Source organism: Oncorhynchus mykiss, chromosome 12 (genome assembly GCF_057628025.1).
Source record: "Oncorhynchus mykiss isolate SJ-2025 chromosome 12, ASM5762802v1, whole genome shotgun sequence".
In the NCBI taxonomy this organism is placed as follows: domain Eukaryota; kingdom Metazoa; phylum Chordata; class Actinopteri; order Salmoniformes; family Salmonidae; genus Oncorhynchus; species Oncorhynchus mykiss.
The window spans coordinates 42,229,137-42,245,516 of record NC_143033.1 but is presented as its reverse complement, the minus strand read 5'-3'; the positions used below and the strand labels follow the sequence as shown (position 1 = coordinate 42,245,516).

Sequence of the window (16,380 nt, the reverse complement as noted above, 5' to 3'; positions counted from 1 at the left end):
GGGGGGTATCTGTACTTTACTATTCATATTTTGGATAACTTTTTACTTTTATGTCACTACATTCCTAAAGAAAATATTGTACTTTTTACTCCATACATTTTACCTGACACACAAAAGTACTAGTTACAAAGTACTTTTCGATTGCTTAGCAGGACAGGAAAGTGGTCCAATTTAGCACTTATCAAGAGAACATCTCTGGTCAACAACAAGCTACACGCCCCACTCCTGTGACAAGCAACAGCAGCAGTAGCATAAATTAAACAATTGTTTTTCTCTCTCCGCGGGAAGCACGATGTAGACCATCTGCATTGTAAATTCACATGGAACTTTATTAATTTTTCTTATTGTTTTGACAGAACTCCCCCCTCACTTTTTCTATGGTGTCCTCTCCCTCCCCAGGTGACTGATGGGAGTCTGGCGGTGCTGTCGGTCAGCCGCAAGGACAGAGGGGCGTACACCTGCCGGGCCTACAGCATCCAGGGGGAGGTGGTTCACACCACACGCTTGCTTGTCCAAGGTAGCCCTGCCACAACTCAACATCTGTATGAGTGCATGTGTATATGTGTACATGTGTGCAGCAGTAGAGTTGTGTGTCTTTGTGTTCCTTTTCTGCAGGGTGAATGTTTTAATAGGCAGGTGTACATACAGTTGAAGTCGGAAGTTTACGTACACTTAGGTTGGAGTCATTGAACACTCGTTGTTCAAACACTCCACACATTTCTTGTTAACAAACTATAGTTTTGGCAAGCCGGTTAGGACATCTACTTTGTGCATGACACAAGTACTTTTTTCAACAATTGTTTACAGACAGATTATTTCACTTCTAATCCACTGTATCACAATTCCTGTGGGGCAGAAGTTTACATACAGTTGACTGTGCCTTTAAACATCTTGGAAAATTCCAGAAAAGTATGTCATGGCTATAGATGCTTTTGATAGGCTAATTGACATCATAAGAGACAATTGGAGGTGCACATGTGGATGTATTTCAAGGCCTACCCTCAAAGTCAGTGCCTCTTTGCTTGACATCATGGGAAAATCCAAATAAATTGTAGACCTCCACAAGTCTGGTTCATCCTTGGGAGCAATTTCCAGATGCCTGAAGGTACCACGTTCATCTGTACAAACAATAGTATGCAAGTATTAACACCATGAGCCGTCATACCGCTCAGGAAGAGACGTGTTCTGTACCCTAGAGATGAACGTACTTTAGTGTGAAACGTGTAAATCTATCCCAAACAACAGCAAAGGACCTTGTGAAGATGCTGGAGGAAACAGGTATAAAAGTATCTATATCCACAGTAAAACGAGTCCTATATCGACAGAACCTGAAAGGCCACACAGCAAGGAAGAAGCAACTGCTCCAAAACCGTCATCAAAAAGCCAAACTATGGTTTGCAATTGCACATGGGGACAAAGATCATACTTTTTGGAGAACTGTCCTCTGGTCTGTTGAAACAAAAACAGAACTGTTTGGTCATAATGACCATCGTTATGTTTGGAGGAAAAAGGGGGAGGCTTGCAAGCCCGAAGAACACCATCCTAACCGTGAAGCACGGGGGTAGCAGCATCATGTTGTGGGGGTGCTTTGCTGCAGGAGGGACTGGTGCACTTCACAAAATAGATGGCATCATGAGGCTGGAAAATTATGTGGATATATTGAAGCAACATCTCAAGACATCAGTCAGGAAGTTAAAACCTGTTCGCAAATGGACAATGACCCCAAGCATACTTCCAAATTTGTGGCAAAATGGCTTAAGGACAACAAAGTCAAGGTATTGGAGTGGCCAACACAAATCCCTGATCTTAATTGCATAGAACATTTGTGGGCAGAACTGAAAAAGCATGTGTGAGCAAGGAGGCCTACAAACCTGAATTTTTGGGCCAAAATTCACCCAACTTATTGTGTGAAGCTTGTGGAAGGCTACCCAAAATGTTTGACCCAGTTAAACAATTTAAAGACGATGCTACCAAATACTAATTGTAAACTTATGTAAACGTATGTAAACTTCTGACCCACAGGGAATGTGATTAAATAAATAAAAGCTGAAATAAATAATTCTCTCTACTATTATTCTGACATTTCACATTCCCTAAAATAAAATGGTGATCCTAACTGACCTCGGATTAAATGTCAGGAATTGTGAAAAACTGAGTTTAAATGTATTTGGCTAAGGTGTATGTAAACTTCCGACTTCAACTGTGTGTGTGTGTGTGTGTGTGTGTGTGTGTGCGTGTGCGTGTGCGTGTGTGTGTGCCTATGAGGTCTATGACTATAGAAAAAATATTCCAGCAATAATTGACAGACATGCCAGGTCCAAAAACGGCCCTTTATCCATACTGTCTAGTCTGGCCCCTTTGGTGTTGGTAGATCTAATGGAGCCGGGTAAGTGGAAGCAACAGGGTGGAAACTCACCTTGACGTATTAGAAGGCTCGATCGAGTCATCACTAAAGATGGAATACATTTTCCTTTCTGTCACGGCAAATACTGAGTCCAGACCTTCCTAATTTTTCTGTTCATGATAGATTGAGCCATCACCATATTGCCTTGCTCTTATCCAATCCCTTCAGATCTATCAGGAAACACCACAGGAGTCGACGCTAGCTAGAGTATGGACTAGGAGTTGTTTGAGAGAGAGCGAGGATTGGTTTGATTTCCAGTTTTTAAGTATACGTTTTTTCAAGATGATTGACGATAAAAGTACCATCTAGTCCATTGGGTATCTCACTGCACCCTCATATACCATGTCTTGAAATAGGCAGACAGATGGATTCAAAATAAGTTTACATTATAATACTTCTGACAGACAACTTTAACTCCACCCATAACTTTTGGACTTCATAGCATTATGTATTATTGAGTAATTTATAGTTTTACACTTAAGCCATGACTTGCCCATTGTGCTGTGTAATTTGTGAATTTTGTCTGTTGTGTAATAAATTCTATACATCAGTTTATGCTGGATTAAGTGTACATTTTCATTAACTGTCATTTTGTTAATGATGTTCCAACATTCCCTCCATCTTGTGCCAACATCAGTTATTTTTAAGTCTTGGTTCCAGTAGTTGATATTTTTTTCTAAGAGATTGTCAGCTGGATAGGCTTTCTTGCAGGTTTTGTATATCTTACCTATCATATGAGCATTATTTTCTGTCTCACATAAGATTCCCTCAAGGTTGTTCTGATGTCCAAAATATTTCAAATCTAAATTTAGTGATATGTTTCTTTTACGTTACATGTATTTGAAAATATCTACATTGGTCAGTCTAAAATTGCTTTTTAATTATGTAATGGACAGTGGTGTATTGTGCTTAAGTAACTGTACTTTACAGTACTATTCATATTTTTGACAACTTTTTTTGACAACACCCAAAAGTACTTGTTACGTTTTGAATGCTTAGCAGGACAGGAGAATGGAAAATCACGCACTTATCAGGAGAACATGGCTGGTCAAACCTACTTCCTCTGATCTGGCGGACTCACTAAGCACAAATGCTTCATTTGTGAAGGATGTCTGAGTGTTGGAGTGTGCCCCTGGCTAAAAAAGAAAAAAGACTTGGACTTTGACTTGCAATTACATTTACTTTTGGTACTTAAGTATATTTAAAACCAAACACTTTTAGACTTTTACTCAAGTAGTATTTTACTGGGTGCCTTTCACTTTTACTTGAGTCATTTTCTATTAGGGTATATTTACTTTTACTCAAGTATGACAATTGGATACTTTTTCCACTGGTCATGGAAATACATTTATTACCTGTTGCCAAGTCATTTACGGTTTCCATGCCTTTAGTTTTCCATGTGACCAATTTATCGGTGGATTCTGAAAATCTATCCAAAGATTGTTCCCTATGGTTTTTAGGGAGTGATATTGGTTCTTGTAGAATATGTTTCATTTTGTTCCATATTGTTATAATGTTCTTAGCTTTGACAAACATTGTTTCCATTTGGACCTTAGTCGGTTTCTCTGTTGGTGCGTGTTTAAAAAGTGGTAGCTTTTGATTGGCAGATGACGCTGGGGGTAAGGATTATGGTAATTCAGTGTCCCTGTTGGTAAGCCACTGAATCCGATCGTCACTAGATCAACTAAGTAAATCTGCAGCGGGCAATGTTTCCAGCTGTGCCAATACTACACACGCGCTCACACGGACACACACACACACTGGGTTTCCAGATAAGAACTCTCCTACTGTTAGAGGCTCAGGCCCTGGGCTCTGGATCAGAACTACCATACTGCCAGTCAATATCACCAAGCTGGCTAAAGGAGAGGGATGGACTCTGTGGGTGGGTGGGTGTGCTTGTGTGGCTTCTGTTATGCGATCAGCTCAAAATTGTGTGTGCGCATCTGCTAAATGATTAAAATGCGTGTGTGTTTGTGTGTGCACGTTATGACGTGTTTACGAGGATTTCCCACCATTGGTGCAGACAGATTTAAATGAGCTGATACGACTGATGAAATGTCATAGACTGAAAAAGATCAAGATGGCCCATCTTTCCTTCTCACCACTATTGCACCAAAGCTCACTTAAACCACTTCCCAACAGCAAACACATGTTAACATACATGCATCCTTACCTGTATGTACGTACCCCATTTATTCCTCATAATGACATAGAGCACATCTCTCTCCCTATACTTAGTCATGTCCATGAAACATTATCCTATTATTATCCCAGACATCAAAGTTCCCGGAACGTTTCTATGACACATTATCATGCCTGATTCACAGACAAAAGCTTTCCCAGAATGTTCCTGTTGGGCTAACAGTGGAGCGGCAGTCTCCTCCTCTCTTTGCAGGGGATGGCAGGCAACAGTTAAGCACATTAGGCTGTGGAGAAGAACTGGAGGGACATGAAAAGAATAGGAAATGAAGACTGAGGCATACATTTATCTGCACTTATGCAATCCACACAGACCCAGACTTGTACTTTTTTTTTAACTTTGCGTCGTTGTGCATTTAAAACAATATGTTTTTCTTCTGGACTGGCACTGTAAACGTGATGGGTGGTGTCGCTTCCCTCTCGTCTGTTTTGTCTATTTACATGTTTTGTAATGTTTTTTTCATATTTCATGGATGAAATGCATGGAGACTATCCGAATGGATGATGTAACTAATTGGAGGGGCCGCAATGTTTGCTCGCTCTACAGACGGCTATATTTGTCCCATAATACAGGACTAGTAAAGGCCCAGTGCACTACTTTTAGAAAAAACAAATTATTTCCAAAAATATATATTTTTATTATATATATTTTTTTAATTAAGATTTTCAGGAGGTACTGCAGAACCATCAGCACCCCTACTATGCTGGTATCCATGGAGACCAAGGTTGCAACTGCCAGCCAGCCGAATGGAGAGCCTAGCAGCTAGTTTGCCCTCTTGATAGAAGTAGCTGACGGGCAATGACAACAACTACCAGCTGCCAAGCGGGCATAGCAACAAAAGGTCCATATTCGGCGGGGTAGGAAGCAAGAATGTATTTGTCACATGCAACGAATCTTACAGTAAAATGCTTACTTACAAGCCCTTAACCAACAATGCAGTTTTAAGAAAATACAAAAAAAAAGTAAGAGATAAGAATAACAAATAATTAAAAGCAGCAGTAAATAACAATAGCAGGGCTATGGGTACCGGTACAATTGATGCGCGGGGGCACCGGTGTCGAGATAAATTAGGTAATATGTACATGTAGGTAGAGTTATTAAAGTGACTGCATAGATGATAACAGAGAGTAGCAGCAGCATGGGGGGGGGGGGGGGGAGTCTTAAGGCTTGAGGGTAGAAGCTGTTTAGAAGCCTCTCCGACAATGTTTTTTTGATTTTTATTGTTGAACCCCACCAGACAAATTCCCTCACGGGAAAATAAAGACAGGTGGTCAGTCAACCCTACCGGGAGAGCTACTGGGGGTAAATAATAGATATTGTGGTTTCACAATAAAATAAAACTGCGAGAGCATTCATTAGCGTGCAGGTATTCTTCATTAGTTTAGTTTTGATACTGTAGGTCTGGATGTGCGTACACTGCTTTAGCGCTACTGTGTGTACAGGCTTTTGCTCCAGCATTGCTCTAAAACCTCTGATTTTGTTGGTCAGCTGCTCCTCTGGACCTTAATTAGCTGAATCATGTGTGTCAACATGATCTCTGCTCCACCTGCCTTAATGAACTCCTTGCGTGGTGGTGAAGGTGTGTGAGACTATCTGTGTGTATCACCATTGTGTGTGTGTACACTGTGTCTATCTTCACTGTGCGTGCGCGTCCACTGTGTGTGTGTTCACTACGTGTATACTCTCCTCATGGCCCCTGCACCATGGGCAGGGTAATCCATCCTCATCTACAGCCTGTGTGCCATTATGATGTGACGTGGTCAGGTCGGAAGTTGTGATATCTGTGGAAAGCCTCTTTCTGTCTCTCTCTCACACTGACCCACTCCCACTGTTGTCATCTTATGTCATAACGTGCCCCAGTTTAACAGAGATTGCGATAGCATTAGCTAGTGTTGCACGGTATACCAAAGCTTCTGTACCTTTTCCGATAATGGTACATGAAAAACTGTTTGTTTCTAAGATTTTTGTTACTGTCTGAACTTCTGTCCAATATGGCTCACGTTTTATACTGATTGAGGATCAAGTCTGTCTATCTACTCAACCTATGGCCCCTTTATTCGCTGAGCGCAACATGCATACTTCGTGCCTGCTTCACTCATTGCTAGAGCTTGCTCCCCACTCATGGTGCACAGATGTTAACACATTGGAATAATGCAACACGACATGTAGAACGGTTGAAACTGTTAATTACTCTTCACAAAACAATGTCCATACAGGCTAGAACACTTTACAATGTAAGATGATACCGATAGCTTTCAGCTTTGTAAGCTAACTTTCCTTGCTAGCTAACAGCTGAACGTCAATACACAAAATCGTCACCACTTAATTCTCCCTCGAACTGACGGTGTATGCATGTGCCTCATTAATTACATCCTTACTGGGTCTTAAAGAGACAGCGCACACTTCTATGGCGTAAGAGATTGCTACTTCTATGCAAATGTTGTTCATCAGTACAATAAAATAAGTTCCAAATGGAAGGGAAAGATATTTTTTGTAATCTGTAGCCCCATGAAATCCGCCTAAACAACCTCAACTCAATGGATGTACACACCCCTATTGAATATGTATTCACCTGTATTGTGAATAGACCAAGGCTACATATTGATTAACCCAGTTTATCAATAGAGATTTACCATTCAAATAAATTACCATTATGTTGTTACGTAGTTATATTCGTAAAACAAAGTCTTATTGATTGTATGATTGTATAATGTATTTATTACCACCCTGCATACCACTGCTGGCTTGCTACTGAAGCTAAGCAGGGTTGGTCCTTGTCAGTCCCTGGATGGGAGACCAGATGCTGCTTGAAGTGGTGTTAGAGGGCCAGTAGGAGGCATTCTTTCCTCTGCCCCAGGGCAGTAATTGGGGACACTGCCCTGTGTAGGGTGCCGTCTTTCGGATGGGACGTTAAACGGGTGTCCTGACTCTTTGAGGTCATTAAAAGATCCCATGGCACTTATTGTAAGAGTAGGGGTGTTAACCCCGGTGTTCTGCTAAATTCCCAATCTGGCCTTCAAAGCATCACGGTCACCTAATAATACCCAGTTTACAATTGGCTCATTCATCCCCCTCCTCTCCCCTGTAACTATTCCCCAGGTCGTTGCTGTAAATGAGAACGTGTTCTCAGTCAACTTACCTGGTAAAATAACGGATACATTTAAAAAAATAAATAATTTGAACTCAAAAGATGCCCAACGATTGAACAGAGCAGTAGCTTAGTTTATCTGTCTGAATCAAGTGCCATTCTGTGACTTTAGCTAATACGTTGTGTTTACTTTTGCCGTGGTCTTGCTTTGGTATCGAGTATCGTGATGGTATCATGATACTAAACCTGGTATCGGTATTGAAGTCGAAATTCTGCTATCTTGACAACACTAGCTAGCATGTCACCTTATTTCTGCTGAATAAGAAATTGGCCATTATGTTAATTGGAAAACTTGTTTATAATTTAAATTTGAAAGTGAATTTACCTACCAATCAGGTGAGGTTTTCATTCAAGCCTGCGTTGTGTTTTCCATCTCACACTTTTGCATGTACTTCCGATGTAGTCTACTGATATTCTGACAATTCTTTTCTCATATCTTCTCCTATTAAAATCAAATCAAGTCAATGTGTTTGAGTACATGCAAATAAAGTGAATGTAAGTAATTGCCTTTTTTGTGCTTTCTGTTCTCCCAGGGCCACCGTTCATTGTGTCCCCTCCCCAGAACCTGACGGTGAACATATCCCAAGACGCCAAGCTGGACTGCCTAGCTGAAGCCTACCCCGGCAACCTCACATACACCTGGTTCTGGGAGGATGACAACGTCTTCTTCAAGAAGTAAAGTTATGATCGGGTTCATTACTGTTCCATCCCCCATCCCCCACCACCCCACACACTGTACAACCGCTGGCCACATTGAATAAGCTCCTAGGCAGCATTTGGCTCGCGTGGCTGTAGTTTGAGACCCCTGCTATACATAGTCTGAGTTTTATGTTGCATTGTTGCAATGAAATGTTATCATAATATATTCTGTACCATCCCGCCACTTTCATAATTGTTTGTAATGTGGACTATTTTGGGGCATTTTGTCTAATGTAGAATATATTGAGGAGATTATGTCAGGGGTGTGTGCTTGTGTGCATGCGCGCATCCATGCATGCGTTTAGCATGCATGCGTGAACCTCAGGGCACAGGGTCTTGAACAAGAGCCTGTAATCTGATTGGGCCCATCACTGTCTGACCATATTCAAGTGATGTGTGTGTTTTTACATTTTTTACCTTTATTTAACCAGGAAGGGCTCATTGATATTTGAAGTCTCTTTTACAAGAGCGTCCTGGCCAAGATAGGCAGCACCTAGTCTTTACACAATTACCGACAGACAACATGAAAAACTACAGGTAATCTAGTAAAAAACGACAGAATTCACAAGAGTATAACAAAATCATAAAACAGCAAATTGAAAACTTTCACAGGTCAGGGAATCAGCCTCAAAATCCTTCATCAATGATTTAAAAACATAAATCGTAAGTTCTTCCAGTGTGTGTGTGTGTGTTCCACTAAAAAGGTCTTCTAGAATAGGCACATCTCCTGCTACAGGCCATGACATCTTCATTGTCTATCACAAAGTGCTTCAGACAAAGAAAATGTAGTTGACAGTTTATTTTAAGCATGTTCCATAGCTAGCACAACAAGGAACAGCAGCAACCATTCATGGACTGAGTTCAAAACTCTATAAGGATGTGTCAAAATGTGTTGTTGTCATGTCAATGTGGACATCCTCTAATACACTAGCTTACATTTATGGGTCCATGTATACATTAGTGTGTTTGGTCATCTATGTCCTACTTGTGCATGCATGCAGTGACATTTGAGAGACATTGAAGTACTCTGAAATAAGAGAGGTGTTGAAAAATATTGAAAGAGAGGCAGGTAAAGAGGTACATGCACCGTGTAGCTTATGTAAGCAAAGCAGGGAATGGGGGGGAGAATGTCAGAGGGAAACTAGTTAGACTGAAGTGGAGGGAGGTCAGGAAGGAGTAGAGATGGGACGAGGAACCGAAAATGACTGACACTAGCATTCCCTTCCTCTTACCAATGCATTTTGCTTACTTCTGTCATTTTCGGTGATTTTGCTATACAACGTTCCTGTAGATTGTGGGCTGCTGACTCTCACTCTCTCTACCAAATGTGCACGTGGAGGAGGGAGAGCTGCATTCTGAGAAGCACAAGCATATGACCGTTGCTCAAAATGCTATTGCGGGAAAAATATATATATTTTTTAAAGCAACTACTGTTGTTTTAGTTACAGAGAGGAGAGTCAAAGCTTTCTGTGAGTATGTCATGTATTTCTCATGTTCAATGCACCACTTTACAACCGGAGTAGTCTGTGGTTAGTATGGTTTTGAGCCGAGCGGAGCGCACCATTTGCAGTGAATAGGCCTACAGTATATCAAGTAGCCTAGGCCTAGTGTTGGAAAGTTTTTGTAGGACATTAGCCTACATTTACTGATTAATCAATTTGCCTACATGGCTATCTAACAACACTATCATATTTAGAGTTAGCAACATACCTTAGTGTTTTGAGTTCTCACTTCCTCAGGTGGTGAATAATATAACCTATAGACCATTATGAGCAAAGATGTGTGCAAATTCTCTGAAGAGCCAAAAATAAATCTGATCATTCTGCATCTATTTTGACAGGTTGCCTACCAAAATATCAATCAAGCATTTCCTGGATATGTTTGATGAAATACAGTGCCTTGCGAAAGTATTCGGCCCCCTTGAACTTTGCGACCTTTTGCCACATTTCAGGCTTCAAACATAAAGATATAAAACTGTATTTTTTTGTGAAAAATCAACAACAAGTGGGACACAATCATGAAGTGGAATGACATTTATTGGATATTTCAAACTTTTTTAACAAATCAAAAACTGAAAAATTGGGCGTGCAAAATTATTCAGCCCCCTTAAGTTAATACTTTGTAGCGCCACCTTTTGCTGCGATTACAGCTGTAAGTCGCTTGGGGTATGTCTCTATCAGTTTTGCACATCGAGAGACTGACATTTTTTCCCATTCCTCCATGCAAAACAGCTCGAGCTCAGTGAGGTTGGATGGAGAGCATTTGTGAACAGCAATTTTCAGTTCTTTCCACAGATTCTCGATTGGATTCAGGTCTGGACTTTGACTTGGCCATTCTAACACCTGGATATGTTCATTTTTGAACCATTCCATTGTAGATTTTGCTTTATGTTTTGGATCATTGTCTTGTTGGAAGACAAATCTCCGTCCCAGTCTCAGGTCTTTTGCAGACTCCATCAGGTTTTCTTCCAGAATGGTCCTGAAATGTGGCAAAAGGTCGCAAAGTTCAAGGGGGCCGAATACTTTCGCAAGGCACTGTAGCTTACTTTCTGAATCGTAGGCTACCATCTCAGTTGTTTTACTTGGCACTGGAAAAAGATTGTCTAGAGCCCTGCCCGAAAATGTAAAGTAACTTTCAGCTCTAGCACCTTGCAGAAAAAGGTATTTCATGTAATTTAGCGCTGATTTATCGTTATCGCAGAAGAATAGGTCAATTTATCTGTCTATATCGCCCAGCTCTAGGAAGGAGGTAGAGCGACACGAGAGAAGGAAGATAGAGAAAATAAGAGAGTCAGTCATGGAAGGTGGAAGAGGATTGGGCGGCGTCACCATGTAGACAGAAATACAGTGAGCAGATAAAGATAGAGATAGAAAAAGGTAGAACAACATACTGGCTCTACGTACTCACACACACACACATCACACACGCACACACACATACACAGTGCCTTCAGAAAGTATTCACACCCCTTGACTTTTTCTACATTTTAGAGTTGGCTTACACACAATAACCCATAATATTGTTTTTAGACATTTTTACAAATGAATGAAAAGCTGAAATGTCTTGACTCAATAATAATTCAAACCCTTTGTTATTGCAAGCCTAAATAAGGTCAGGAACAAACATTTGCTTAACATGTCCTATAATAACCAGCATGCAATACTAGTGTTTAACACGATTTTTTAATGACTACCTCATCTCTGGACCCCACAAATATAATTATCTGTAAGGTCCCTCAGTCGAGCAGTGAATTTCAAACACAGATTCAACCACAAAGTCCCAGGAGGTTTTCCAATGCCTAGCAAAGAAGACACCTATTGCTAGATGGGTAAAAAAAAAAGCAGACATTGAATATCCTTTTGAACATGGAGAAGTTATTAATTACACTTTGGATAGTGTATAAATACACCCAGTCACTACAAAGATACATGTGTCCTTCCTAACTCAGTTGCCGGAAAGGAAGGAAACCGCTCAGCGATTTCACCATGAGGCCAATGGTGAATTTAAAAAGTTACAGAGTTGAATGCCTGTGATAGGAGAAAACGAAGGATGGAACAACATTGTAGTTACTCCACAATATTAACCTAAATGACAGAATGAAAAGATGGAAGCCTGTACAGAATAACAAATATTCCAAAACATGAATCCTGTTTGCAACAAGGCACTAAAGAAATACTGCGAAAAATGTGGCAAAGCAATTCACTTTATGTCCTAAATACAACGTGTTATGTTTGGGGCAAATTCAATACAACACACTATCCATATTTTCAAGCATAGTGGTGGCTGTATCATGTTATTGGTATGCTTGTAATCGTCAAGGATTTTTTTTTAAACGTAATGGCGCTAAGCACAGGCAAAGTCCTAGAGAAAAACCTGGTTGTCTGCTTTCCATCAGACACTGGGAATGATGAATTCACCTTTCAGCAGGACAATAACCTAAAACACAAATATACACTGGAGTTGCTTACCAATAGGACATTGAATGTTCCTGAGTAGCCTAGTTCCAGTTTTGAAATAAAATCAGCTTGAAAATCTATGGCAAGACTTGAAAATGGCTGTCTAGCAATGATTAACAACCATCTTGACAGAGCTTGAAAATGTAAAACAAATCCAGGTGTGCAAAGCTCTTAGACTTACCCAGAAAAACTCACAGCTGTAATCGCTGCCAACAATGATTATAACATGTATTGAATCAGGTGTGATTTGCAAAAGTGTCTAAAAACATGTTTTCACTTTCATTATGGGATATTGTGTGTAGATAAGTGAGATTTCTTTGTAATCCATTTTGAGTTCAGGCTGTAACACAACAAAATGAGGAATACGTCAATGGTTATGAATCCTTTCTGAAGGAACTGTATGTTTATGCCACACACGCATCACAACTGCTGCTACCAGACTCTTATTTGCTATTGCTAATACTGCACAATTTAAACACTTCCCACCTTCCCTGATACATGTGTAAATATTGGAATATATATTGTGCCTTCCTGTATTCTACTGATGCTAAAATGTTTATTCAATTCTATTTACTTTATGTTTTCGTATTCTTATCTTTTATCATTTCTTATTGTTGTTGCATTGTCGAGAAGGAACCTGCAAGTAAGCATTTAGTTGGACAGTTTATACCATGTGTATCCTGTACATATGATACGGCTAATAACACTTGAAACTTGATAGAAGACCCCCCCCCCCCCCCTAACCACCACCACCTCTTGTCCCTAGAGACAGGAATATCTAGTGACACAGTGCTTGTGTCATTCCACGCTCCACTAGCTATGATTATGGGCCACCCACTGAGCCCCCAGCCATCCTACGTCCACTCATGCGTGGCCTGTACACTCTATAGAACAAAATAGGATCTTATGGGCTTTTTCAACCCGCCCAGAGAAGGAACTTCCTAAGTGGAAGGGAGATGGAGAGCAAGGAGAGACAATGGAAGAGCCCTCATTTGGCTATAAGGAGACGGTTTCTCTGTTATTGTAGGACAGGGAAGTTGAGAAAATTGTATTAATGCTAATGATATTTGAAAATTATTCAACATTCTATGCCACCTGGGCACTGTCCTGAAGAAGCATTGTGAGTGAAGCCACATAATTTCAGCCTCACTATTCTGTGTTATTTTTCATAGTCACACGTCTGTCTTAGTCATTAGCCAGGTTTCCATCCAACCATTTCATGCTAATGAATTACCAGATGGCTGCCGCTTGAAAAGATTCACGACAGGCCTGATGGAAACCTGGAATTATTGGTAAAATGTCCTTATTTCGACAAAACAAAATACGCAAGGGTGGATAATTATTTTGTCTTTGAAATGGATTATGCGACAATTTTGGTGGAAACGCCTTTATGTGCAAATATTGCTATAATTACCTTCATATCGAAGTAAACGTGGAGTAGCGCGATGACACGTTACGTTGTAGGACTACCATCATGACTTGGAAAAGCATTGAGTTTATGGGTAGATGAAATAAGTTATGATGAACTTCAAATTGTGGTTGAGTGCATGATGATCATTCACATTTCCTGAATGCTGGTGACATGATGATTGATGCTTGGCTGCCAATTATCAGGTAAAATGATCTTGCTCTTATTCATATCTCATCAAATAACCTACCCTGTCCACTTTACCAGCGAACTCTTGTCTAGAGAGAAACCGTTTTTATGACAAATCCATCGGTAGAGTTGAAAATGCAGTACAAACACATTGATCTTCTGTTTTTTGTATTCAGTACATGGGAATTAAGAGCAAAAGTGTTTTTTATGTGCACCAGTCATCACCTTTTTATCCGTAACAAGTCAGTTTGATGGAAACACACCTCTGGTAGGAAAATGGGCATATTGTAGTCAGGTCGCCAATTGGATGGAAACCTAGCTATTTGGGTATATCTTAACTTCCACTTAAATTGAATTTTCACCTAGTCTCACCTAGTTGCCGTTAATGCATACTAAAGTGACATTTGTACTTGTGGAAGTGGTTATAGGCTCTATATTGATGCTCTTCCCTCCCTTCTCTGCAGTGGCCTGAGGGACAGAGTCAGTATTCTGGTGGACGGCTCACTCATCATCGGCGGTGTGAAGCCTGAAGATGCTGGGAGATTCACCTGTAGCCCCAGCAACAGCCTGGGCCAGCCCCCGTCCGCCTGGGCCCAGGTCACAGTGCAATGTGAGTGTCTGGCCCTATCCTCTACAGTCAACCCCTACCCCTTATGTACTTGTGTTCATTAGAACACACAGAGCTACTGGGTGTACACTACAGCAAGATCCATCCTAACGAACATACCTAATTCTGCTCATCAGCCATACAAAGGACATTGGCTGATCCTAGATCTGTACCTATAAGATCGAGCGGCCCCACTGCAACTGAGTACACTCAGTCCTGCTGATGCTGTTCTCTGCTGTTCTCTACCTAATCTACTTAATGAGTGTTATACTTTACCTACCCACCCTAATGAGCCGCAACGAGAGCTTGGGATTATAAAATATAAAAGTTTCCTGCATTTTTACACAATCCAATATGCCGTCTCGAATTTAGAACAAAAAGTAAGCAAAAATGCCCAAAGTCATCAAGCTAGGTAAGAGATCATTATTAAATATGTTTAAGTGATTAATAAGACTGAAGTAGATCAAAGGTAATTCAATAATAAATATTGTTGCACCTTTAACCAATAGCCTAACAAAATAACAACTCTTGAAAAAACACAGACTGTTGATTGTAGATTAAGACGTCCTCTATATCAAATTTCAGCCTGACCGACCATCCAGCTCGAGCCGCCTGCATGTCCGACCCCCACCAGTCTAGTCAATAACTCAACTCTCTCCGAACACAATTTCCTTCCCAGTTCACATATTTACGTTTTTTTTTTTTCATTCACAAGGGAAAGGTTTGGAAACACAAAACAAAAGAAAAACCATATACACCTCAAATATACATTAACAAACAGAAACAGCAAATCCTCCTTATAAATACTATCATAGGACTAATAGTACTGCAGAGCACTTTTTACTTGCACACAATAAAGCTGCTGTAACGGTAAATGAGTGAATAGGTGTGGAGTCAGGCGCAGAGAGCAAAGGATACGGGAAAAACACGCTTTAATGTCCAGAAAATCACACAAACAAAAATCAGGCGAACAACACGTGAAGAAAATAAGGACAGCGAAAAAACCTGAAAATGCAAAACACAAACCACTCTAACAAATACAGATGAACAAGCCCGCACAAACAGAAGCGGGCTGAACGAACTTATATAACCCCACCCTAATAACCAAACAAGAAACAGGTGAAACCAATTAGACAAAAACAAACGAACACAGAACAAAGGATCGGTGGCAGCTAGTAGACCGGCGACGACGACCGCCGAGCGCCACCCGAACAAGGGGAGTCACCTTCGGTAATATTCGTGACAGCTGCCCCGTCCTGTCCTTAGGGGTCCACCACCCTGTAGCAGAGCCCTGTTAGGTTCTTATTTCTCAGAGTAAATAACTCACAGACACTAGAGAAGCTTAACCAAGTTGAATTCTTCCCAAAGGGTCGTTACAGCTGTAATTCAGACAACAACAAAAAATATTCACACAAGCACTGATATTTAACCCTCTGTACTATGATCACATCATACACACTTTTATTTCCATCTCTCATCACATAACAAAATGCCATTCCAGCTGAATCTGCTGTCTTGTTCCATGACAGATGGAACACTTTTTGTGTCTCCACTTTCTCCTTGTGGTTCCTAAGAGAGTGATAGCATAAGACTTGGAAAGCAACAGAAAGACACAAAACATAACAGTATTAACAATGTGATAAGCTATGCATAATTATATATGCATGACAACCCAAAGTTTGAAAACATCTCAATTCCCACTCTGTGTTAGCCTGACTATGTCTTCAGGATACTTTTCTGTTGAGGTTGGCAAAAATGAATGCTCTAAA

At 40.5% G+C, this 16,380-nt stretch overlaps 1 protein-coding gene across 6 annotated transcripts in view; it reads left to right on the top strand.

Annotated features, from left to right (window-relative positions):
• Positions 1 to 16,380, top strand: part of igsf9bb (immunoglobulin superfamily, member 9Bb) — a 191,733-nt gene that overhangs the window by 114,810 nt on the left and 60,543 nt on the right. For all 6 annotated transcript variants that reach the window (XM_090192514.1, XM_036937598.2, XM_090192518.1 and 3 more), the window contains exons 5-7: positions 400 to 517; positions 8,286 to 8,427; positions 14,469 to 14,614. In XM_090192514.1, the coding sequence (XP_090048640.1) occupies positions 400 to 517; positions 8,286 to 8,427; positions 14,469 to 14,614 (406 nt within the window). The remainder of the gene's footprint in view (positions 1 to 399; positions 518 to 8,285; positions 8,428 to 14,468; positions 14,615 to 16,380) is intronic.